Source organism: Rhinoderma darwinii, chromosome 3 (assembly GCF_050947455.1).
Source record: "Rhinoderma darwinii isolate aRhiDar2 chromosome 3, aRhiDar2.hap1, whole genome shotgun sequence".
Taxonomy (NCBI): Eukaryota; Metazoa; Chordata; class Amphibia; order Anura; family Rhinodermatidae; genus Rhinoderma; species Rhinoderma darwinii.
This window is the reverse complement of record NC_134689.1, coordinates 273206135-273230736: the sequence shown is the minus strand read 5'-3', so window position 1 is coordinate 273230736 and position 24602 is coordinate 273206135. Positions and strand designations below refer to the sequence as shown.

Genomic DNA, 24602 nt, shown 5'->3' with positions numbered 1-24602 from the left:
GTGCTCATTAATATTAAAGGATGCAACGTTCTTCTACTAAAGCATTATAGAAAACCATAATGCTACGCATCCCAAGATCTGTCATCACTACGAATATCTGTACTTGGCTGATATAACAGACAGACGGCGAGATGTACATTCACTACATTAATGTCTACATAAGAGACACAGATGGATTTCCCTTGAGCAGGTGCAGTATTTTTTTCTGCTTTGATCTTCGTATGCCGCCACGAGGATCCGTGCGCTGTCCGGGCTCGGACATAGGATCGGTGAGCTGGAGGATTCCTCCCCCATTTACTTCAGGTGCGGTGTAGTCTGATGAGACTGGTGACAGCTCTTTGCTTATAACTGTCTTTGCTTCCAACCGCGTCTCAGAGAAGCAGGAATGTAATCGATGGACTCGTGTGAAAGCTTCTTTTGTGGAAAGTAAATACAATTATTTTCTATTAACATGTCAATCATCTATAAAGATTGTTTTAGGTTATATACTGAACATGCAGAAAAAAAACCAAAAACCTGTCGTCACTTGTCCTGCTGCAAAGACAGTAATAGTAATTAATGACTAGGCTATAAGTATCTGTGTGGATCAATAGGATTTGTCCACAATACCCATTCCATAGGTTTTATTTTCCGGAAAACAGGTCCAGTTTGTGATTTTAATTTTTTTCTGCAGTACCAGACAGCCCATGGACAAGAGTGGCTCATTTTAGAGGAAAAAATACCTTTTTAAGGCCTCTGGCTTATTGAAGAATGAAAGGGTTTTTCCAAATCACAGAGTGATGCATATCGCTAGGATATGTGATCACCTCGTGATCGGTGGAGTCCACAGCTCTGCTTTAGCTCGTTCTCCTCTGCGTAGCGGCGCTTCCAGCTGCGTAGCGGCGCTTCCCCTGCGTAGCGGCGCTTCCAGCTACACGCTGTGCAGGGAACTGCAACACTGCTGCATTCAAATAAATGGGTCCGTGCTGCAGTTCATTGCACAGGCAGGTGGCAGGAGCTTCGATGTGCAGGGAAAACCAGTGAAGAGGAATCAGTGCTGAACTAGCTCTATGGCCCCTTCACTCTCAGAATCGGTCAGACCTCCAAATATCACAAAGTGATGGCATATCCTAGTGATATGCCATTACTTTCTGTCATAGTAATAACCCTTTCATGACGATCAATTAGAAAGTATCATTTTTAAAGGGCACTTGATACATATCTGTCCCTATTAATATAGTATCTGTGAGAAATCAATCTGATGAAAACTTGGCCTCACATAAGGACACCATTAAGTAACCCTTTCCCTACTATAAAAGTTAAGTCACTGAACGCTACAACTGTACCGTAGAAATACTTTTTACTTCGCATTACTATTTTAAACAATAGCACGTTAGGAAAAAACAATTCTACACAGAGAACGCAGATTATCTCTCATCATTTTCCGACCTATGTACAGATACTGACCTTAAAGACACAGAAAGAATACGCTCCACGTCAACCTTCCTTTTCACTACCTCTTTCACCATTCCCTTCTCAGGGCCCTGTTTCATTTTCTCTCTTCCAATGAGGTACACAGATTTTGGTGTTAGGATAAGGTCTCGTTTTATTCCCTATTAAAAGGAAAACACATTTTTACATATCCATTAAGGTAGAAGCTGCATTTTTTCCTATAAAGAATTCAAAAGTCCCACACACCTATAGAATTCACGCAATCATAAATTCAGTAAACTCTTAAGCTCCCCCTAGTGGGGGTTGTAATCACAGTTCATTTATCAATGACTGTATGAAGAGAAGGCGGCATTTGGAGCTCTGACCTCTATAAAGATATATTCTAGATCTTTGGATGTATAGAGTAAAAAAAAACACATAGGTATAATGACAAAACAAGGCAATAATAATAATAATAATAATATTGTTTGGAAATTTGAAAGCAAATTTTTTTAAAAGAAAAACAATCTGTTTTATGTCATTTGAAAACATTTTCAAATTGACTTTTAATAAAAAAAAAAAATGTTTTTACTTTAAGATCCAGCTTTACGTATCCTGTATACATAGATGCTGAATCGTTCTATCAAAGCCCTGGCTGTCCGTTCACAGAATCGACTACGACAAAACGATACAACTTCTAAAAGGATAACTAGAAGCGGTTTCTTAAAAAGTAAAAAAAACAAAAAAAAAGCAAAAACAAAACATTGCTTTATTTTTTAAAAAGGTTTGCTTTCAAAGGTGTATATAGTCTTTAAAACACAAACATGGAACATTTCATGATTGTACATAGCCATACCATTATGCACCCAGAAAGTCTAGATTCTGCTTTATGTTATTGCCCAATGTTCAAGACCTCTGCTTGTAGTCATTGAATGAAAACCTGCATGGTTTACTTCCAAATTATGAAAATCTGTCCTGGTCATGTGAGAATTACGCAGGTGCTTTGCTAGTTAGAGTAAAATACATACAGTTATCAGAGCTCTCTTATAGCGTGCCGTGCACCTGTGAGTCCATCACACGACCAGGGCAAATTTTCACCCTCTGACAACTTTTTTGACTTTCAATCATTGACTATGTGCAGAGATTTTAAAGATATGAGGAATTGATATTCAAAACATATAAATGATAAAATCTTACTTTGCTAAAACTGGAAAACCCATTTAATTCTATACATTTATTTATTTTTTTACTTACTTTTGATCTTCGGTCGTATTTGGTAACAGTGTCGGCAAAATCCACTTTTTCTCGTTTTGCCAAAAATTGACGAAGCTCAGGGTGGTCTTCCATTCCAATGTAGTCGCCAATGAAATTTCTGTTAATACTATTCCGTCTCCTCTCTTTTTTGTTAAGGAAAAGATCTGAGGCTAAAAAAAAAAGAAATGAAAATTTGTTAGAAATAGAAAATTTCTGAACAGTTTATGTAAACAAATATTATAAGCAGGTCCTATCTAGATTACAAACCCCATAATTAAAGGTCTACATATGAGGATATACCATTTAAATAGTATGAGGCTGTACTATGGGTGGGGGAAAACTACAAGGTCTATGGGAGGAATATATTATCCGTTCTACACCAGTTTTCTTGCTTTTAAAAATTGCAAATGCCTCAAAATTGTGACTTTTTAGGTATTGAATTTCTGGCACACGGACGGCCAGAGAAGTCTAATTTATTGAGAGGCGTGTGCCTTATTATAAATAAGGTGCTTCTTAATCCAGCACTAAAATGCCAGTCTAAATAAATTCCCCCTATGTGTATAAGAAGAGATCGTAGATTCGCTTTAATAAACATCAAGTTATCAAACCATGTTTTAAAGATATCAGCAGCCCATACATTTATTACACTCATATACAAAGAATAGAAGTAGCAATATGAGATATTAGCTTAGAGACCATGTTTGTATGTATATAAGTCTATATGTATGTTTATTTAAAAAAAATAAGACCTCTATTCCTCATTACCAAATGGCATGTCAAATGTCCTGAGGATTCTAGAATATTAGACTTTTACTGTAGATAAAAACAGCAAACTTCTTAGTAATACCTTTTTAATGAAAGTGAATGTCCACTTTTGAACACCATTTCTTTTTTAGGTCCAAAATTATCTACAAATAACTTAATAGATTATCTTTATTAGAGGCCAGAGCGCATAATCTCCTTCTAGTCATACAGTGAAATAGGCAACTTTGGGGGTGGGCACATGAACTCTGGGCCAAAGCTGGAAATACAGATTTTGCCCAGAGTGTCTTTAGATGATAAAGTTCTGCCTGCAGCCACCTACAGGGGGAGCTCCGTGAATACGAATTTATACAGCTTCCATGGAACTAATTGAGAGATGTACAAATCTGTATGCAGTGAGCTCCACCTAGTTTTAATCATAGGTAACTAACATTTTTATATTTAATTTTACGAGTGTGTGAAGGGGAACAGGGCAGGCCTTGCCCTCGCTAAAAGACCCTTGGTGGGAGGAGGCCCAACACTAACGAGGGCAAGGCCTGCCCTTGTAGTAGGTACACCACATACTGTTATATTACTTCCAAAGTATGAGTTCTCCTACCTCTAAAGTGTGAAAAGAGAGAGAAAGAGAAAAAGAGAGAGAGAGGAACTCAGAATGAAGATCACAATCTGTCCATATAATTTATTTCTCTGTAGGTCCATAGGATATACAATAGTATAAAATAAGTATCCTAAATAAGTAAGTAAATTGTCTTAAGGAAAACACTTTACAAATGTTTCTCACCATTGCTATTCCCACTACAAAATCGATGAGATAAATATGATTTAGATTGTGAAATCCCATACCTTTTTCTCGCATCTCAACATATTTCTTCCTGGCAACATACTTCCTCCAGGCTTTCTGAATTGTTCGAGCATAGCCATCATATTTCCTCTCACGCATCTCCTCCAGGAGAAATAGCTATGATGGGAAGAAGATATTAAGAGATAAATCATGCATGCTGTATGTCATGGGTTTTCACCTAGATCCTTCCGGTGTTCTAAGCTGCAGGCCATAAAGGTTACCTATGAAATGCCATATCACCAACACACCAGAAATAGCTAATTTTATTCTAAGAGTAACAAAAATGAGTGAATATGTTCTTAAAAGACCAAACCAGCATCCAGTTTACTAATTGTTGTTGGGGGATTGTTGACAACGACTGAATCTGTGCGCCTATGTAGTCATTTTAAAAGAATGAGTGGCCATTTGGCATTACCTCTACCTTTAAGGGGTTATGTAAATAAAGCTTCAAAGGTGTTGTCTGGTTTAGAAAACATATTTCCAAATACCCAATGAGGGCATTCTGAGTTAACAGGGGGGAGTGCCTCATTAAAAACTGCCAACAATTAACTGGACCAGAGAGCCAGCAGGTATGTGCGTTATATGGACAGTTTATTGATTTCAACGGGCACCATGTAATGCTAAATTGTAGTTGCACTGCATGGAAGCTGAACACTTGCTGGCGGGTCCCCTACAAATGGCAGCTGACCTGTGGGTGCCCCAGAAGAGAGGCGCCCTGTGATCAGATTATTTTCAGGGGTCCCTTATAACAAAAATAAATTTTCCAAAGTGGTCAACCCCTTTAAATCGCTGAGAAGTGAAAAGTTATGCAACTTTTTCTTTGTAATATAGGTTTGCCGTCATTGAACGGAAAGTTTTATGCAAAGGTTAAAACCTGTCCTAATCGTGTCCACATGATATAGCTGCATGGCTTTAGAAGTATCAAAGCGGTTTTTATCAAAAAGGTTTTAAGCCTCTGGATGCAGGAAAGAATGTTTCTATTCACTAACAGAAAACAGAGATCTTAAAAATATTGAGATTAAAACACAAAAGGGCAGATTTACTCAGTTTAAGACCGTGTAAACTTATACCGGGCAGTCAGCAGATGCACCAAAATTATCACAGTGGTGAATGCTGTATGATATATTTGGTGCATCTAGCTGGACACTTTCCTCCTCCTTATACCATCTTTGATTTGGCATAATTTGCGACAGAATTTTAAGCCAGATCTTTGGGGCATTGTAAGCATAGATCTTTTTTTTTTTTTTTTAAAGTGTCTAGAGAGTGCCTATACGCTCCAAATTGTGGCGCATTTTTCGCCATTTTTTTTAGACGCATTAGTAACTCTGCCCAAATCATATTAGGCCCTATTCACATGACAGGGATTCTCGGCCTGTAGGAACAATAGACCCCAAACGGGGTTATTCACATGGCCAATTTTTTGACGGCCTGTTAAACCGGGCCATCAAAAACTGGGACATGCCCTATTTTGGGCCGTTCTCCAATAAAAGTCTATGGGGCTGTGTAAAAAACGGCTGTCACTCGGATCTGATCAGAGTGATGGGCCGTGCATTCTGCCGCTTGCTCTCTGCGAAGTGCATGTGAGGAGGAGGAGGGTATTTTGTTGCTCCCTGTAGATGCAGAATCTCTAATCCCCGACCACAGCGTTGCCGAAGTTGTGTCCGGGGATTCTGCTCCAGGAGAAGTCCCTGACGTCACTGTCCATATATGGACAGTGACGTCAGGCACTTCTGAAGTGGAAACCGCAGTGCTGTGTCCGGTGATTCCGACCCAGGAGAAGTCCCTGACTATCCGATCCTGGAGCGGTCCCCTACAGGAAGGTGGGGGGTGCCCTCTATGGGGGGTGGCTATATACAAGGGTGATGTGTGGCACTACCTACAGGGGGGCTGTGTGGCACTACCTACAGGGGGGCAGGGGCAGTATCTACAGAGGGCAGTGTGTGGCATTATCTACAAAGGGAAGTGTGTGGCAGAAAATGTACAAATAAAATTCATCAGGGAAAAAAACGGATGCAAAATGGGTCAAAATTGACTCTCGGACTGTCGTGTGAATAGAGCCTTAGAAAGCTGAATAGCTTAATTATACAATGATGATTACACTTTATTTACATAAAACCAAAATACCTCTTTTAACCCCTTAAGGACAGAGCCTGTTTTCGCCTAATGGACCAAGCCATTTTTTTCAAATCTGACATGTTTCACTTTATGTGGTAATAACTTTAGAATGCTTTTTTCAAGCGGTTCTGAGACTGTTTTCTCATGACACATTGTACTTTAAAGTTCGTGGTAAACTTTAGTTGATACATTGTGTTTATTTTTGAAAAACACAAATATTTAGAAAATTTGCAAACATTTTCATTTTTCTAAATTTAAGTGTATCTGCTTGTAAGAAAAAGAGTAATACCACACAAAATAGTTACTAGTTAACATTTCCCATAGGTCTACTTAATGTCAAAACGACGGAACCCAGTCACAACGGTGACAAATGGAAACCATTAGCTAGGTTTCCGTCACCACTGAGTTCAATGGTGAGGGAAACGGAAGTTTCCGTTTGCTTTCCGCTGAGGAGTTAACCCGACGGAAACCTCTGACAGAACCCCTCAACGGAACACAGATGGTGATGTGAACACAGCCTTTCATTTTTCTAGGACATTACAAGGCTTAGAACTTTAGCAGCAATCTCGAACATTTTCTCAAAAATTTCCAAATTCTATTTTTTTAGGAACGAGTTCAGTTTTGAAGTGCCTTTGAGGGCCTTGTATATTAGAAACCCCCATAAATCACCCCATTTTAAAAACTGCACCAATCAAAGTAATCAAAACAGCATTTAGAAAGTTTAACGCTTTAGGCGTTTCACAGGAATTACAGCAAAGTAGAGGTGACATTTACAAATTTAATTTAATTTTTTTTTGCAGAAAATCTGTTTTCATCTATTTTTTTCTGTAACATAGAAGGTTTTACCAAAGAAACGCAAGTCAATATTTATTGGAGTCCTTCCCTTCATAAACCCGAAACCTGTAGGTGTACCCTGAGCTACTCTCGCACAGTTTGTACATTTTTATCCCATACCTCGCCTTCTTACTGGGCAGGTATTGGAGGAATTTTAGCCTCCACTTAAAATGTACAAGGGACTCGTCTATCGCAATGTTCTTTTAGGGGAATACACTTCTTGAAATTTGGTGCATAAATGATTGACTGGCCTGATTTTGAAAAGGCGGTCATATGTTGGGTCGTCTCGGGGTGGGCACTGTGCATGATCACTATAATACAAAAATTTAAGAATCGATTCAAAGCGTGTCTCGGGCATTGCCATGCGGTAAATTGAGGTATTGTACAAAATATCTGTATTCCAGTATTGCCTGACCTGTGGCTTCTTTACTAGCCCCATATGCAGGACAAGGCCCCAAAATTTGAGCATCTCCGCTACATCTACAGGGGTCCATTTGAAGGCTCTAGCATATGAGGACGTGGGGTTCCGGCCAATAAATTGGTCTGGGCCACCATTAAATTCACAAAATCCTCACTGAAAAAACCATTAACAAGAAATCTATTTGTGAGACCTTCAGTCTCAAAATGAGTTCCTGAGCTGCCTATAAAGTCAGGTACCTCAGGCTCATAATTTTCAGTGGGTGTGTTCTACACGGGATCACTTATCTGGGGAGTTGCCTCAGCTGATGTCCTAGGTCGCCTTTGCGGGGGTTCCTCATCACCGGATGATGGGGAGGAGGACAAGATGTATGGGGCAAATTCCTTTTCTCTCTCGCTAGCCGTATCAGTGTCTGAGGCCAGGAGGGTGTATGCCTTCTCTGCTGAATAGACCCTTTGGGATGATTGGGACATTTTTATTAGGGGGGTGTGTAGTGCTTGAACACGTGTAACACAAACTTTATTTTTACAGGGAGTTGTGTGAGTTGTGCTTGAACACGTGTATTTCAAAATGACAACTTAAAAGTTTAGAAAAAAAGTAAAATACATTTACCTTTTTTTTTTTTTTAAGAAAATTTACTGAACCGACTTCAGTAAAAAAAAAATTACGGCAACATAAAACGAAAGAATTTTCTGTCTACCTGACGCGAACTAAAATTTAGTGATGAATCTGCAACGCTATATATTAGTGCTAAAACAACTGTAGTATAAAAATTATACTGCGGTAAGTTTAGACTAAAAACTATAAAGCTAAAGTAACCACTGATAATAAATGTAAGGCTTATTTCACACTACCGTTAGTAAATGTTTACCTCTCTTCCATCAGAGGAAGAGAAAAATCGAAAGATTAAACGGAAATCAATGGTTCCATTAGAATTACCATTGATTTCAATGGTAATTATTTTGTTTCAGTTGCTTTCCGTTTGCTAAATTTACGTTTTTCTTCACAAAAACAAAAAGTTCTGCAGACTGCACTTTTGCATCCGTCAAAAAAACGGAAACCTAGAGAACAGAGACAAACGGAAAGCAGCTGAAACAAAAGAATTACCATTGAAAATCAATGGTAATTCTAACGGGACCATTGCTCTCCGTTTAATCTTTCGGTCCTCTGTTCCTCGGACAGTAAACGTTTATTAACGGTAGTGTGAACTTAGCTTAACACTATATTACAGAAAGAAAAATGTAGTATAAGAAATAAACTACAGTAAATTTACACTAACTTTAGAAAAATTGTATAGCTAAAACTACCTAAAATGCTGTCATTTTTTATTATAAAATGGATGCTAAACTATATGTCCGCTACCCTAATGCCCTACTTATACAGGTACTAGCTACACCTAAACTACAGCAACCCCAACGTCCTACCTATGCAGGTACTAGCTACAGCTAACTATATTTTATTTAACTTTTTTTCTCCTTTATTTTTCTTAGATATATATATATATATATATATATATATAAAAAAGACCCCAAAAAAAACCTGCGTCAACAAATTACCACTGAGGCTGATTATAGTCACAGCACCCGCGAATCGCCGATTGGGGGGGGGGGGGCGGGGGGGTGCCACTTCCCTGGGTCACTTACTGTATCTAAATGGGCCCCGACATCACGCTCTTTGCCCCTTCTGTTAACGAGCCGTATACCTTTCAACTGGTTGAAAGAATCTGACTTGTATATGGCGCGTCACTAGTAACGTGCCATGTATAAGCTGTTTTGTTACATAGCTGGGAACGCGCATGCGCGGTCCCTGCTGTACTATCCTGCTTCTAAGCACACGCCGTAGCCCTGAACTGCTGTATATCAAAGACAGCAAAGAACAGTGGAATACAATGTTGGTGTCAGGGCGTCAGTAGAAGACGAGAGCGTCAGGGACTGGGGCAGCAGACACAGCGTTTATCTGAGAAGTGATTCAGAGATCAGAAAAAAAAAAGACAGGGGAAGAAGCTACACCACAATCTGTAGTCTGCAAAGACTCATGGGAAATGCAGTTACAGCGTGTTATGAAACGCCCAACAAGAGAAGTCTAAGAATGTAAATATACGGCAAACGATGGGGTAAGTTAAATCTGTCAAATTTTGGTTTTTGACATGTATAGGTCACATCATGTACAGTGCAGTATGGGAATCAGTGTTTTTTTTTCTTAAATAATTTGGAAAACGCCTTTAAATAAGTCCCCTTTTGGTTGGTATCACTTAATTTTTCGCCGTCAATAATATTAAACTTATCATATAAATGCTGTGAAGTTATCAATATCCATTTTGTACTTTTTTTGTTTTACAATCTCACGGTTTCATGAGAGAATAAAATCAAATGGTATTCAGCATTGCATTCCTCCTTGGGGTGTTCTTAGCCTGGTAAGGTCTTTACTGTGTGAAAAACAGAGGCCGAAATAGTGTCTAAAACTCATTGGCGGTTTTGAATAAAGCCCCAGATGTCATGAATATCTTCAATACCTACTTAAAGAGGGTCTGTCACCACATTATAAGTGGCCTATCTTCAACATAATGTGATCGGCGCTGTAACGTAGATTACAGCAGTGTTTTTGTTTAGAAAAACAATAATTTTTGACATTGTTATGACCCATATTAGCTTTATGCTAATGAGTTTCTTAATAGACAACTGGGCGTGTTTTACTTTTTGACCAAGTGGGCGTTGTGGAGAGAAGTGTATGACACTGACCAATCATCGTCATACACTTCTCCCCATTCATTTACACAGCACATAGTAATCTTACTAGATCACTATGTGCAGCCACATACACACACATTAACGTTACTCAAGTGTCCTGACAATGAATAGGCATCACCTACAGGCAGGACGTGATATCTATTCAGAAACCTGACACTTCGTTAACATTTGTGTCAGATTTACATCAAGGCAAGAGTAATCTAGTTTTAAATGACAGTTTACAGCGTAATCTCGCGAGATTACGCTTGCCTTGCTTTAAATCTCTCACAAACGTTAGCGAAGTGTCAGGATTCTGATTAGACATCACGCCCTAGCTGGAGGTAATGTATATTCACTGTCAGGACACTTGAGTAACGTTAATGTGTATCTGGCTGCATATAGTGATCTAGTAAGATTACTATGTACTGTGTAAATAAATGGGGAGAAGTGTATGACGCTGATTGGTCAGCATCATGCACTTTTCTCCACAACGCCCACTTGGTCAAAAAGTAAAACACGCCCAGTTGTCCATTAAGAAACTCATTAGCATAAAGCTAATATAGGTCATAACTCCGTAAAAAATGATAGTTTTTCAAAATAAAAACCACTGCTGTAATCTACATTACAGTACCGATCACATTATGTACAAGGTAGGCCACTTATAATGTGGTGACAGTGCTTCTTTAAGACTATGTTGCCCCTGTCAGATCCCATGACACTGATGCCTACTATAGTAATTGGCAAGTTTATTACTTTTTCTTAAAGAGGCTCTGTCACCAGATTTTGCAACCCCCATCTCCTATTGCAGCAGATCGGCGCTGCAATGGAGATAAGAGTAACGTTTTGTTTTTTTTTTTTTAAAAACGAGCATTTTTGGCCAAGTTATGACCATTTTTATATTTATGTAAATGAGGCTTTCTAAAGTACAACTGGGCGTGTTTACAGTAAAAGTACAACTGGGCGTGTAATGTGTTCGTTACATCGGGGCGTTTTTACTTCTTTTACTAGCTGGGCGTTGTGTATAGAAGTATCATCCACTTCTCTAAACAACGCCCAGCTTCTGGCAGTGCAGACACACAGCGTGTTCTCGAGAGATCACGCTGTGACGTCACTCACTTCCTGCCCCAGGTCCTGCATCGTGTCGGACGAGCGAGGACACATCGGCACCAGAGGCTACAGTTGATTCTGCAGCAGCATCAGCGTTTGCAGGTAAGTAGCTACATCGACTTACCTGCTAACGCCGATGTTGCTGCAGAATCAACTGTAAACACGCCCAGTTGTACTTTAGAAAGCCTCATTTACATAAATATAAAAATGGTCATAACTTGGCCAAAAATGCTCGTTTTAAAAAAAACAAAAACAACGTTACTCTTATCTCCATTGCAGCGCCGATCTGCTGCAATAGGAGATAGGGGTTGCAAAATCTGACAGAGCCTCTTTAAAAGAGAGGACATAATATAAGAGATACCCTTCTTATTTATTCCGGTGTACTGGATGTGTCAGATATGGGTAACTACCACTCTTGAACAGACTCCAGAGTTGCAACAATCTGGTCACTCAATCTGCACAAGACAGCAATTTTAAATCTAGCTTCAAAGACACAGCACAGGAATTTGCTGTAACCATCAACTAAGCTAGTTTTCTTGTGGTAGGGTGAAAAAAAAACAAAAAGATCAGCATTGAAAAAGAAAGTTATAAATAAAAAAAAAACATGAAAAATGAAAAAAGAAAGAAGTAAAGAAAGAAGAAAAGAAAGAAAATGAGTTACATAGTTAGTACGGCTGAAAAAAGACATGTTCATCAAGTTTAACCAAAGGATGGGAAAAGGGAAGGTAAAAATTTCTACACATAGGAGCTAATATTTTTTTGTTCTAGGAAATGATCTAAGCCTTTTTTAAAGCCATCTACTGTTCCTGCTGTGACCAGCTCCTGCGGTGACTATTCCATAGATTCACAGTTCTCACAGTAAAGGCGGCTTGTCGCCTCTGCAGGTTGAACCTTTTTTTCTCCAGACGGAGGGAGTGCCCCCTTGTCTTTTGAGGGTTTTTTACATGAAATAGGATTTCACCATATTTTTTGTATGTGCCATTAATATATTTATATAAGTTAGGCCTCATGCACACGACCGTAGCCATGTGCACGGCCGTGATTTTCGGGTCGGCCGGCAGCGGACTTTCAGCCGCGACCCGCCCGCAAATTGCGGGCCATGAACATGGCTGCGGCCATTATTTTCAATGAGCCCGACCCGCAGAACACGGCTGTAATAAGACATGTCCGTTCTTTCTGCGGTGCGGGCTCCCAGGCCATGCACGGACCATAAAAACTACGGTCGTGTGCATGGCCCAATAGAAATGAATGGGGCCGCAATTCTCCCATGGATTTTCGGGGGAATTGCGGCCGCAAAAGCACGTTCGTGTGCATGAGGCCTTAATCATGTCCCCCCTTAGTAGTCTTTTTTCAAGCCTAAATAGGTTTAATTATTTTAATCTTTCCTCATAACTCAGGTTCTCCATGCCCGTTATTAGCTTCGTTGCTCTTCTTTGTATTTTTTCCAGCTCCAGGGCATCCTTTATATGAACTGGAGCCCAGAACGGAACTGCATATTCTAGATGAGGCCTCACTAATGCTTTGTAAAGTGGTAATCTTAAATCCCTGTCCCGCTGGCCTTTGAAGCAGCTGATTGACATTGCATGCTGTTATTTAGTTTATGATTTACAAGTACACCCAGATCCTTCTCAACAAGTGACTCCCCCAGTGTAGCTCCCCCTAGGACATATGATGCATGCAGGTTGTTGGTACCCAGATGCATAACTTGAAGTTTAATGTAGATAAATGTAATTTGCCATCTGGATGCCCAAACACGTTGTTTGTTTAAATCCGCTTGCAATTCACGAACATCTTCCATAGTCTGAACTATATTACATAGCTTGGTGTCATCTGCAAAAATAGAAATAGTGCTATTAATCCCATCCTCTATATCATTAATAAATAAGTTGAATAATAGTGGTCACAGCACTGAACCCTGGGGTACACCACTTATAACCGGGGACCATTCAGAGTAGGAATCATTGACCACAACTCTCTGGATACGGTCCTTGAGCCAATTCTCAATCCAATTACAAACTATACTTTCTAAACCTATAGTCCTTAATTTACCCATTAGACGTGTATGAGGGACAGTGTCAAATGCCTTTGCAAAGTCCAAAAACACTATATCCACAGCGGACCCTCTGTCTAGGCTTCTGCTCACCTCTTCATAAAAACAGATCAGGTTAGTTTGACAACTTCTGTCCTTATTAAAACCGTGCTGGCTGTTACTTCTAATACTATTTTTTGTCACAATCTTGTATATAGTCCCTCAATAGCCCCTCAAACATTTTCCCCATGATGGATGTTAAGCTTACTGGTCTAGAATTACCCAGGGAAGACCTAGAGCCCTTTTTGAATATAGGGACCACATCTGCCCTGCGCCAGTCCCTTGGCACTATACCAGTCACTAGGTATACCAGTCCATCAGTATTTACAACCCCTTCCTCGTATAAGATGCCCCCAATACTACCGTTCTAATATGGTCTTCCAGGGTCAGACGTGCCATATGTGCAGCTCATCGCTGAAGTGCTGCTCAGTACTGGGAGAGAAGAGATCTTCTCTATATAGTGTGCATGGGAATACAGTGATTCTACAGAAATACTTGATGCATAGACGCATACATCAGACATGTCCATAGGCCCTCATGAACCCAGCATATGCCAAAAGAATGTCTTTTTGGCATACACTGGGCCGGTATGCTTCGGCATCCCTTTTTTTTCACTGTAAAGTAAAGTCTATGTTTTTTTTTTACTGTGTTCCTCTGCACATAAAAGCAAAAAAAAAAACAAAAAAAAAAAAACGTGTACTGCGCGGTATGGGAGCTAATGGGCGACATCCCACTTTATGCCTATACAGTGGGAGACATTGCAGACTTCTGTTGGAGGTATACATCAGGAGATCCTCCCGATGTAGGCTCAAAACGAGATGTGAACAGAGCCTTATTTATACATCCTTTGCCCAGTTAGGAACTTGTTTCTATTTTTATGTTCAGCACTAGTAGAGTTTCTTTGCAATGAAAAAAATTTAAATTGAAAAATCGTCAGCTATATCTGACCTGCATCTTCGCACTAACCCTAACCAAGTATGTGATTTTTGGTATAAGATAAGCAGCATGTCTTAAACCGTTTGATTCAAAGACAAAATCCCCAGCTTTTTAATAAAATTAAGAATGCACCGATGAGCAGAAAGTCACTTATTGGATGCAGATACAGTGAAAGATTTATTACTACGTGTTAAACTTCTACAGCTTAAAACTAGACCAGGCAGCAGATGCCCCAAATTTATCACAGTGGTGCGTGCTGTATAATAAATTTGGTGCATCTCACACGTTAGACACTTTTCTCTTCCTTATGCCACCTCTTGGTTGGCTTACTTTAGACCAATATTTTGGCATAGTTTTGGTGAACGTTAGTGCATTTTTAGCCAAATTAATTTTTCCCTAAACCAATCCCCCTTTTCTATACACTTTCAAAATGATTTAGTGAAGAGCAAAAAGAATCTAAAACACTTAATAAATCTGGCACAAAACATGTACACCAGTTGTTTGGTGCAAAGTGAGCAATAATTCTGGTGCATTTAGCTTCATAAAACTCCCCTGGTATCTGTTTGTCAAATTGATGTAAAATTTCCAAGTGCATGAAGTATAATCAACTACAATACCGAAAGCTCTCAAAAGGTTCTCTCACCTTAAACGGATATAGAATAACTTTTGTGAGGATCTGTGCTAAATGGCATTAGGACCAATCCTCAGATTGAGAGAATAGCCATATTCTCTGCAGATTACCTGCCAGCAGGCCATAGACTAGTGGTCACCAACTTGTAGTTCTTGAAACTACAACTTCCAGCATGTCTTCGCATTCTGGAAGTTATAGAATCACAAAAGTCGAAGAGCCACAGGGTAAAGACTGATGCTAAAGATGGTTGTGCCTTATATGAACAAATGACTGTAAACAGTAGTCTATAACTTGCAGACTGTAACTAAGAGATATTCGCCCGTGTTTACCACCTTTAAACGAGCGACGATTAACAATACAGCTTGTCGATCAGCATTCATTTTCTCCGTTCAAACGGAGCAATGCTGATTAAATAATGGGACGAACCATCGTGGAGTAATTTATTCATTTCAAGTTGCTTGAGTACATACCATGTATCAATAATTATCCTACCATAAATAAAATGGTTTTAAGTCCGTACTGTAAAACTTTAATAGATTTTCATGAACAAATCTCCTCACTTTGCAGCGATCGACTAAGGCTATGTTCACAACTGCGTCGGGACTTTCAGCTGTTTTGCTTAGTTAGAGGAGCAGAATAAGGGAAAACCGGAAGCGGCGGACTGGGCCCCATAGCGCAGCATTCTGTGCTGTTGTTTCCGGTAATCTCTGCCGGGCCTGCGACGGAGGCCCCTAACATACCCTTCAATGCAGATGTGAACAGAGCCCAAGTGAATTAGACAAAACCAGCATATCATGGCAGAAGCTTGACTCAATTACAAATGGGAGTTACGCACTTTGAAAGCATCACTGTTCTTTTGTCACTTGAATACTTTTGGAGTCTATATAACTACAGAAAACTCATCACTAAGAATGCAATGTACTTACCGACTCTGGAGCTTTGATAAAGACTTTGGTTTTTCCAAGCTGAAACTGATCAGAGTCCATATTAACACAATGCAGTAAATGAAGGACACCTTGCTTCTCATCTCCTCGCCAAGAAGGCCAAGTTTCTTTGGTGAGAATAGCATATCTTTAAAAACAAATTTGCAATTTAGATAAACAACCGTGTCTGTAAAAGATAAAGCCGTCAGCCAACAGTAGGAAACATCATGGAAGTCCATGCTCTTTTAAACCAAAAATGTTCTTAATATTCTTATATTTCTTAGGTGCACACTAACTCTATGAACCCTGTACAAGAAGAGTATGTGGGCCCCTTGCAGTGAGAGAGTTTATCAGAGAGCATCTGCCTTGTAGCTTTCATCCAATGAGGTGTCAATTCTCTGGTGGATTGTAATCCAACAGTAATTTTGTGTCATTACCTTACATGCAATCTTGTAGACCGAAAAATAACAATTCTTAATGCTAGCATACTTTCAGGCTGGTTTTACGCACATCGATTTGATGTGTTTTCAGTGGAATTTTTTGTGCTTTTTATTTATTTCCAATTTTTTTTTGTGTGGGGAGGGGTGTCCAAAATGCTGCAGCCAGTTTCTAAGTTAGTCTATAGTGAAATGACTGTGCCTACATAAATAGCGGTTCATTTTTTGGGGCATTTTTGTACCGTGTTTGAACTTCTAGTTAAAACGTTAATTTATTTTAAAATATTCGTATTATGAGTTTTTTACCGAATTTTTTAACATTTTTTTTATCTAATAGGAGGATTTTTAATTTATTGATTTTTTTATATATTGTTTTAACTATAATGCACTGGCATATATCCAAAATCAGTACATTATCCAAGTATGCCATAAGAGGGAATATGATCAGACAGACCTGGGGGTCTTTTAATGGACCCTGGGATTTCTGCCCATTAAAGGTATAGGTCATAATTGTGTCACATAGATTTCTTGTGAGGCGATCAAAGAAGTGTCTCCCCCCCCCCCCCCCAGTTTCTCCCTTGGTATGCTGCGAGCAGTGTAGATCGTTGCATACAAAAGGATTAAACGACGGAGATCAGGGGTTTCTAAGATCTCCGCCATTAATGCAGGACTATGGCTGTGTATTACTGCCAGTGCGTCGATTCTGATCACACGGGCACGGTGGCACTGCCAGCATGACGAGTATATTTGTCATGATCTGAATACTGCCAGTCTAATGTTAACGTGCTCGTTAAGGATCAGGAACAAGTTAATAAACAATATACCCGACCAAGCTACTAGCCTGTAAAAACTGAGCTGTATCAAAGCTATGTTAGGCCTCATGCACAGGTCAGTATTTTGGTCAATATTTTTCTTCAGTAAAACCAGTAGTGGAACATAAACAGAAAAAAAACCTATAGTGGAAAGATCTGCACCTCTTCCATATTTTGGACCCACTCCTGGTTTTGGCTTCCAAATACTGAAGCAAAATACTGACGTGTGCATGAGGCCTTAGAGAAATTTTTTTTTTTTTTTACCCATAGAAACCAAAATTCAGCTTTATTTATCCTGGGCAGTTTGGAAAATAAGAGTTGAACTGTGATTAGTCACTGTGGACTACAGGGACATTTTTCTGATATAGTAAAAAACAGGCTTACTGGGCCAAATTTGACAAATTTTTACTGGTCTGAACATCGGAAAATTAAATAAGGCATTGATTCGTGGCAAAGTTTGCACCATTTCCACCTACTCTCCATAATAAATATAGCCTAAAATACATCTCCTTTAGAAACACCCACTTTTATCACTTTCTAAATTTGGAGAAGCGACAAAAAAAAAAAAAAAGTTGCACATTTTACAGCTAAAAACTAGCGTAAACTGCCTTATAAATGTGGGCCAGTGTGTTGTATTTTTAAATCACATGCAATGACATGATAGCATGACAGCTCAAGTGACAATAACAGACTATCACTAGCACTGTTGTGCTCCATACAGTTAGCCATGGTAGATCCAGGAGACGGCAGAAAAAACACAACACTTTTTTGCAAGGCCAAATTTGAACTAAAACAAATTCCAGCTGATATCATAGATTTTAGCAATCCCTTTTACAAGGTTTTAAGGGGCACCCACAAGGACCGGACCCAAACAGCAAAATAAATAAAAAATAAATAAATCAGTATCTAGTGTTGTATAGTGGTATTATTTTAGAATTAAGTTGTATTATATAGAAACTAAATGGCAGTATTAGGTGGGCTCTTTACCAGAGTTTTGTTTTGGCAAAATAAGGTGGTATTACATGGACTGTATATGGCAATATTATATGGCAGTAATATGTGAGCTTATATAAACAATATACAAAATCCTGCCTAAAAATGGCAAGCCCTACTTTGCCTAAGGTCCCATATTTTTTTTATTTAAAACCTTCCCTGAAAATATGTAGAGGTAATAGGAGGGAAAAGTTAGTAAAATGTACGAAGGAGCCAGATTGGTGGGAACATTGCATGGGAAAGCTAACTATAAATAGAAATTTACTATAAAACAAGCGGATACACGAATTAACTAATATATGTGGCATTTGTCCAATATCTATATATTAATTTGTGCTGACTCATCATGCCCATGATCATTACAACACCTTACGAAGATATAATCCTCGCTGAACTTCCTCATTACTAATGTACTTTGTCACTGTAAATAAGAGAGTGCAGCATTCATCTGTCTGCCCAAGAGGAAACGTGCCAATTTCTGACTCAGTACATTAACCTGAATGTGTCTTTTATAATGTCAGTCATATCCACAGATGAGACCTTTTAAAGTCAAATTTTCTTCAAAAGAACAAATCACAGTCTTTTTGGACTAGAAAAAAAAAAATCACTATTTTGTCATTTCCACAAAGTGGAAGGAAACTTTTATTAAGAACACATGGTGCAACAACCGTACAAATAGCAAAACCAGCACATACATAATATTTAAAAAAGTGAGTACCAAATCATACCATGAAAGAAACGAATTACCAGTTAAGGTTGCGTAGCTAAGAAAACCCTTTCATTGTAGAAGGGTCTCTCTGAGGGATGAAGCAGAATGAGTAGATGAGCAAGTGTGAGGGTTGACCAACCATGGATACTATACCTTAGTGAATTTATCTGGTCAACCGCAGATCTCATAGCTCAATGTAAACAGGGGGACGGTGATCCCTGGTCAAAATCAGACGACCAGTCAGGGACTCCAAGATCTTCTCATTGTCACATTAGATAAAAAAAAAGCATCTATGCATTGCTTTTACAAGTTTATCAGAGGAAATACATATATTAACTCTATAAAGGGTTAAAGGAGGTTTAGCCAGTGCTTCCTGCGATACCCAATCTTAAAAAGGGAGAAGTATAGAGTCTCACATTATAACCAGCAAATTGTGACCATAGAGCAGGATATGGTTATTTTGCAGTTTCATTTGCATAAATTTGCCGATCCCTCCCCCATTAACCTAATACTCACATCCACCCACCTTCCATGTCAGACAATCATCTGAAATATGGAAGTAGTGCGTTATACCACAGTTGTTCGGCAGGAGACCATAACCCTTCCTTAAAGAGGCTCTGTCACCATATTTTGCAACCCTTATCTCCTATTGCAGCAGATCGGCGCTGCAATGTAGATAAGAGTAACGTTTTTGTTTTTTTTAAAAACGAGCATTTTTGGCCAAGTTATGACCATTTTTATATTTATGTAAATGAGGCTTTCTAAAGTACAACTGGGCGTGTTTAAAGTAAAAGTACAACTGGGCGTGTATTGTGTTCGTTACATCGGGCGTTTTTACTTCTTTTACTAGCTGGGCGTTGTGAATAGAAGTATCATCCACTTCTCCTCACAACGCCCAGCTTCTGGCAGTGCAGACACAGAGCGTGTTCTCGAGAGATCACGCTGTGACGTCACTCACTTCCTGCCCCAGGTCCTGCATCGTGTCGGACGAGCGAGGACACATCGGCACCAGAGGCTACAGTTGATTCTGCAGCAGCATCAGCGTTTGCAGGTAAGTAGCTACATGGACTTACCTGCAAACGCCGATGCTGCTGCAGAATCAACTGTAGCCTCTGGTGCCGATGTGTCCTCGCTCGTCCGACACGATGCAGGACCTGGGGCAGGAAGTGAGTGACGTCACAGCGTGATCTCTCGAGAACACGCTGTGTGTCTGCACTGCCAGAAGCTGGGCGTTGTGAAGAGAAGTGGATGATACTTCTATTCACAACGCCCAGCTAGTAAAAGAAGTAAAAACGCCCCGATGTAACGAACACAACACACGCCCAGTTGTACTTTAACTTTAAACACGCCCAGTTGTACTTTAGAAAGCCTCATTTACATAAATAGAAAAATGGTCATAACTTGGCCAAAAATGCTCGTTTTTAAAAAAAAAACAAAAAACGTTACTCTTATCTACATTGCAGCGCCTATCTGCTGCAATAGGAGATAGGGGTTGCAAAATCTGGTGACAGAGCCTCTTTAATAAGAAACAGCAATTGAGATCTTCACAATTTCAATGTCGTTTTCATTTGAACTGTAAGAGCACAGCCTGGTGGTGTTAGTGGGCAGTTAATACAGAGAATTCACAAGTAATAACTACTCAGGGGTTAACAAGTTGGTAAATGCAACAACAACAAACATAAACCAATGAACTAGCCAGGAAATATAAATAGAGGTTTGGCAGAGCCAAACCCCCTCCATCAGCAGGCAATTGAAGGATACCCAGTGAAAGGCAAGGGGTTCCTCCTGCCCAAACAAATGACCTAATATCACTATCCAGAGCACAAAATAAAGACACAGGCATTGATTTATGTGGCCTGTTACTGTAAGGGTGGATTCACACGAACGTGGCGTTTTTGCGGACACAAAAACGCGGTGTTTTGTGCGCGCAAAAACCACTTGACAGCTCCGTGTGTCATCAGTGTATGATGCGCGGCTGCGTGATTTTCGCGCAGCCGCCATCATAGAGATGAGTCTAGTCTACGTCAGTCACTGTCCAGGGTGCTGAAAGAGTTAACTGATCGGCAGTTAACTCTTTCAGCACCCTCGACAGTGAATGCCGATCACAATATCGAGAAACCTGTTAAAAAAAAAATGAAAAAGTTCGTACTTACCGAGAACTTCCCTCCCGGCCGTTGCCTTGGTGACGCGTCCTTGGTGACGCGCCTCTCTTGACATCCGGCCCCACCTCCCTGGATGACGCCGCAGTCCATGTGACCGCTGCAGCCTGTGCTTGGATGGAGCTGTCACTTGGACTGAATTGTCATCCCGGGAGGTCAGACTGGAGGAAGAAGCCGGGAGTTATCGGTAAGTCAGAACTTCTTTTTTTTTTACACGTTCTTGTATATTGGGATCGGAAGTCACTGTCCAGGGTGCTGAAACAGTTTAACTCTTTCAGCACCCTGGACAGTGACTATCTCCTGACGTCGCGTACCGGAAATTTTATTGCCGAGTTCGGCCGAACCCGGTGAAGTTCGGTTCGGTTGTCCGGGTTCGCTCATCTCAAAGACACTCCGTTTGGATGTTTGTAAACAGAAAAGCACGTGGTGCTTTTCTGTTTACATTCATCCTTTTGACAGCTCATGCGAGAATCACGCAGTTCGCACGGAAGTGCTTCCGTGCGGCATGCGTGGTTTTCACGCACCTATTGACTTCAATGGGTGCGTGATGCTTCCAAATGCCAAAAGAACGGACATGTCGTGACTTTTTTTTAAGCGGATTCACACTGATGAAAAATCACGGACATGTCTGCACGGCCCCATAGACACATATAGGTTCGTGCAACGCGCGTGCAAATCACGCGTGTTGCACGGACGTTTTTCCCGTTCGTCTGAATAAAGCCTAAGGGGAAAATGGTTTCAGCGACCAAAATATAGCCTCAGTCTGAAGTATAGGAGCGGTAATATAAGGTATAAAATCTTTGGTGTCACAACTAATCACTACCCATAGCCAAGCCAGTTTTACTGTCCATTGCAAAAGGAAATGGGTCCTACACCAATTTCTCTCCCCCATCCACTGTTCGAACCTGTGACTTAGGCCAATTAACTCAAACCAGAGAAGGCGGCAATCCTGTCAAAAAAGTCCAGCACTGCCCGCAGAAAGGGTCTGGGATCATGAAGATACAACAATGTGCCATCCACATAAAGAGAGACACGTTCTTGCATATCTCCAACCAGAAATCCTCTTATAGAATGTGGTGCATATAGCAATCGTCAAGTGCTCAATAGCCAAGGCAAATGGGAAAGGGAAAAATGACAGCCTAGTGCCACAAGTCAGAGGGCATATAACAGTTAGTCATAACATTAGCCACATGATGTCAACATAACAATTAGACCACACAAAGTGAAATATTACCCAATACCATAAGATAACTAAAAATAGATTCACAAAGCACCAGTAATTCAGACATTGTTTGGTATGAATCTTACTTAATGTGTAACTATGGAATACAGGAAGAATCCTAAAAGGCACTGCAGTGGATAATAAGCTTATAGATCAACAATAGTGATAGTCACTAGTATCGCAAGATTTATACATCTTAAATTGGTGACATTCTCAGTTGTAAATGGAGCGTTCATTTCCCTTTACTACATATAATTAGATCAGAAACCATCAATAAGATATATGAGCATCTACAAAGTAAAAGCAGACATTTGAGATTGATATGAAGTGTTCACAGCTCTCTTCAATTCTAGATCGCCTTTACTATTGCCATTTGTCAAACTGAATGTTTTCTGATTGTTATATTGTTAAAATATTAGACAAATGGAACTGGAGACTGCACACAACATAAATGGTTTGGCCAATGGGTAACAAATCTTTGATTATAGTTCCAGATTGTTTGACAAACAATTGATTCATGAAAAACTATTAATGTGTCTGAATTAGGCCGGTTCAGATCTACGTTCGAGTTTCCGTTGATCTACTCAGTTATAGGAGCAGAACAATGAAAATACTGAAGGCTCTTGATCCGTTGCATGACAAAAACCATCGGCACCCAATTGACTTTAATGGGTTCCATTAAGTTTCCGCCATGGTTTTTGTCACTTTTTACAGACAAAATAGTGCAGCATGCTGCGCTATTATGTCGGGCAAACAGAATCTGACGGATGCCCCTAATGAGCCCAATAACGGAGATATGAACAGCACCTTAGCGCAGTTCTACAAAGAAGTGGGGGCTGAATGCATTGTGAATTTATAGGAAGAGACTGGCTGCACTTATTGCTGCTAAAGATGGTGTAACCAGTTTATAAAGTGTAAGGAGGCACATGATTGATGTGGGGGGTTGAGTGACTTTACTTCTTAGATAAATAGCGTAACAATTATCCCTTTGTCTAATAATACATTTTGATTAAAGGTGTTTTCTGGGCTTCCTGTTCTTTCCTTCCGGTTTTTAGACTAAACACGGAACAGTGGTGCTTTAATAAAAATTAAGCACCTACCAATATATAATGTAATACCCCACAACTGTATGTAAACATGCCAGTGGGTTAGGTTCTGTGCAGATGACGCAGTATTGAATAGCTCTGGTACTGTATATGTACAGTGCATTAGCAGTTGGGTAAATGGACAACGCACTACTATGGATGGAATGAAACTACTGCATTGCTTACATCCGGCCACTGGGTATTAGCAGTGAGGCGCAGCACCGGAGCAGGGCATAATTTGTAATAAAATATAGTTAAATGATTCATAAGCCATTCAAAAGTGACAAATACTGAAAAATAATTTCACTATTGCTAAGCTCAGTAGTTTTCTGCACAAGCGGGAAGTAGTTGCCGTAGAAAGTAAACAATCACAAGGCTAAACGGACTATGTAATCATAAAACCGAGTTTTATAACTGTTACAAAAGTTCTCTTATCAACTATGGCTAATAACTTGCTTAATATGGATGGAGACTTCAAAGCGGATTCATTAAAGCACATCTAGCAGGTGAAGGGAACATTAGCTCTTGTAGTTATGAATTACACTTACTGATAAACAATAACATCTCATTGCTTCAACCTGGAGTAAAGCAGCCTGTACTACCTGATCCAGAGCAGCTTTTCCTATATTTGTATCATTTGTAAAATCATAAGAATTGGAATTGCCCTAAAATAAATTTTTAAAATGCAAAAGGTTTACATGATGTCCATAAATGGTTAATCTAGGATGAAGTTCAGGGACTCTACACTGTTGCTGCTTACCAGTTACATTAGCAGTCTAGGCATCACTGAATGATGGAATCCCTACTGTAAGCTATCAGCAAATAAGCGTGAGAACATGTAGCCAGCAGCCTCCAATTCTGCCGATATTATTCTATTTTACTGGTCACTCACGTGTGAGGTTTTGTAATGCTTGAGAAATGCTTTAAACAGGCGAAACATTGCATGTGGGCGACCAATGAAATAGAATAATACTGGCAGAATTGGATGCTACTGTTTTTCTCTCAAATATTAGGCAGCCATTTATTATGGTTATTATTTATTAATATAATGCCAACATATTCTAGAGTGCTTAAAATCAGGTAATACTGGGTACATGATGACAGGCACATGTAGTGTAGACAATTTACCCTGAAACGTA

General features: G+C 39.7%; 1 protein-coding gene across 1 annotated transcript in view; it reads right to left on the bottom strand.

The window, feature by feature from the left end:
* The window catches only part of MYO1E (myosin IE), a 179560-nt gene that overhangs the window by 20719 nt on the left and 134239 nt on the right, over positions 1-24602 (bottom strand). The window contains exons 19-22 of the mRNA XM_075857925.1: positions 16050-16194; positions 4270-4384; positions 2665-2834; positions 1447-1592 (exon numbers count right to left, since the gene is read on the bottom strand). Coding sequence (XP_075714040.1) covers positions 1447-1592; positions 2665-2834; positions 4270-4384; positions 16050-16194 — 576 coding nt within the window. The remainder of the gene's footprint in view (positions 1-1446; positions 1593-2664; positions 2835-4269; positions 4385-16049; positions 16195-24602) is intronic.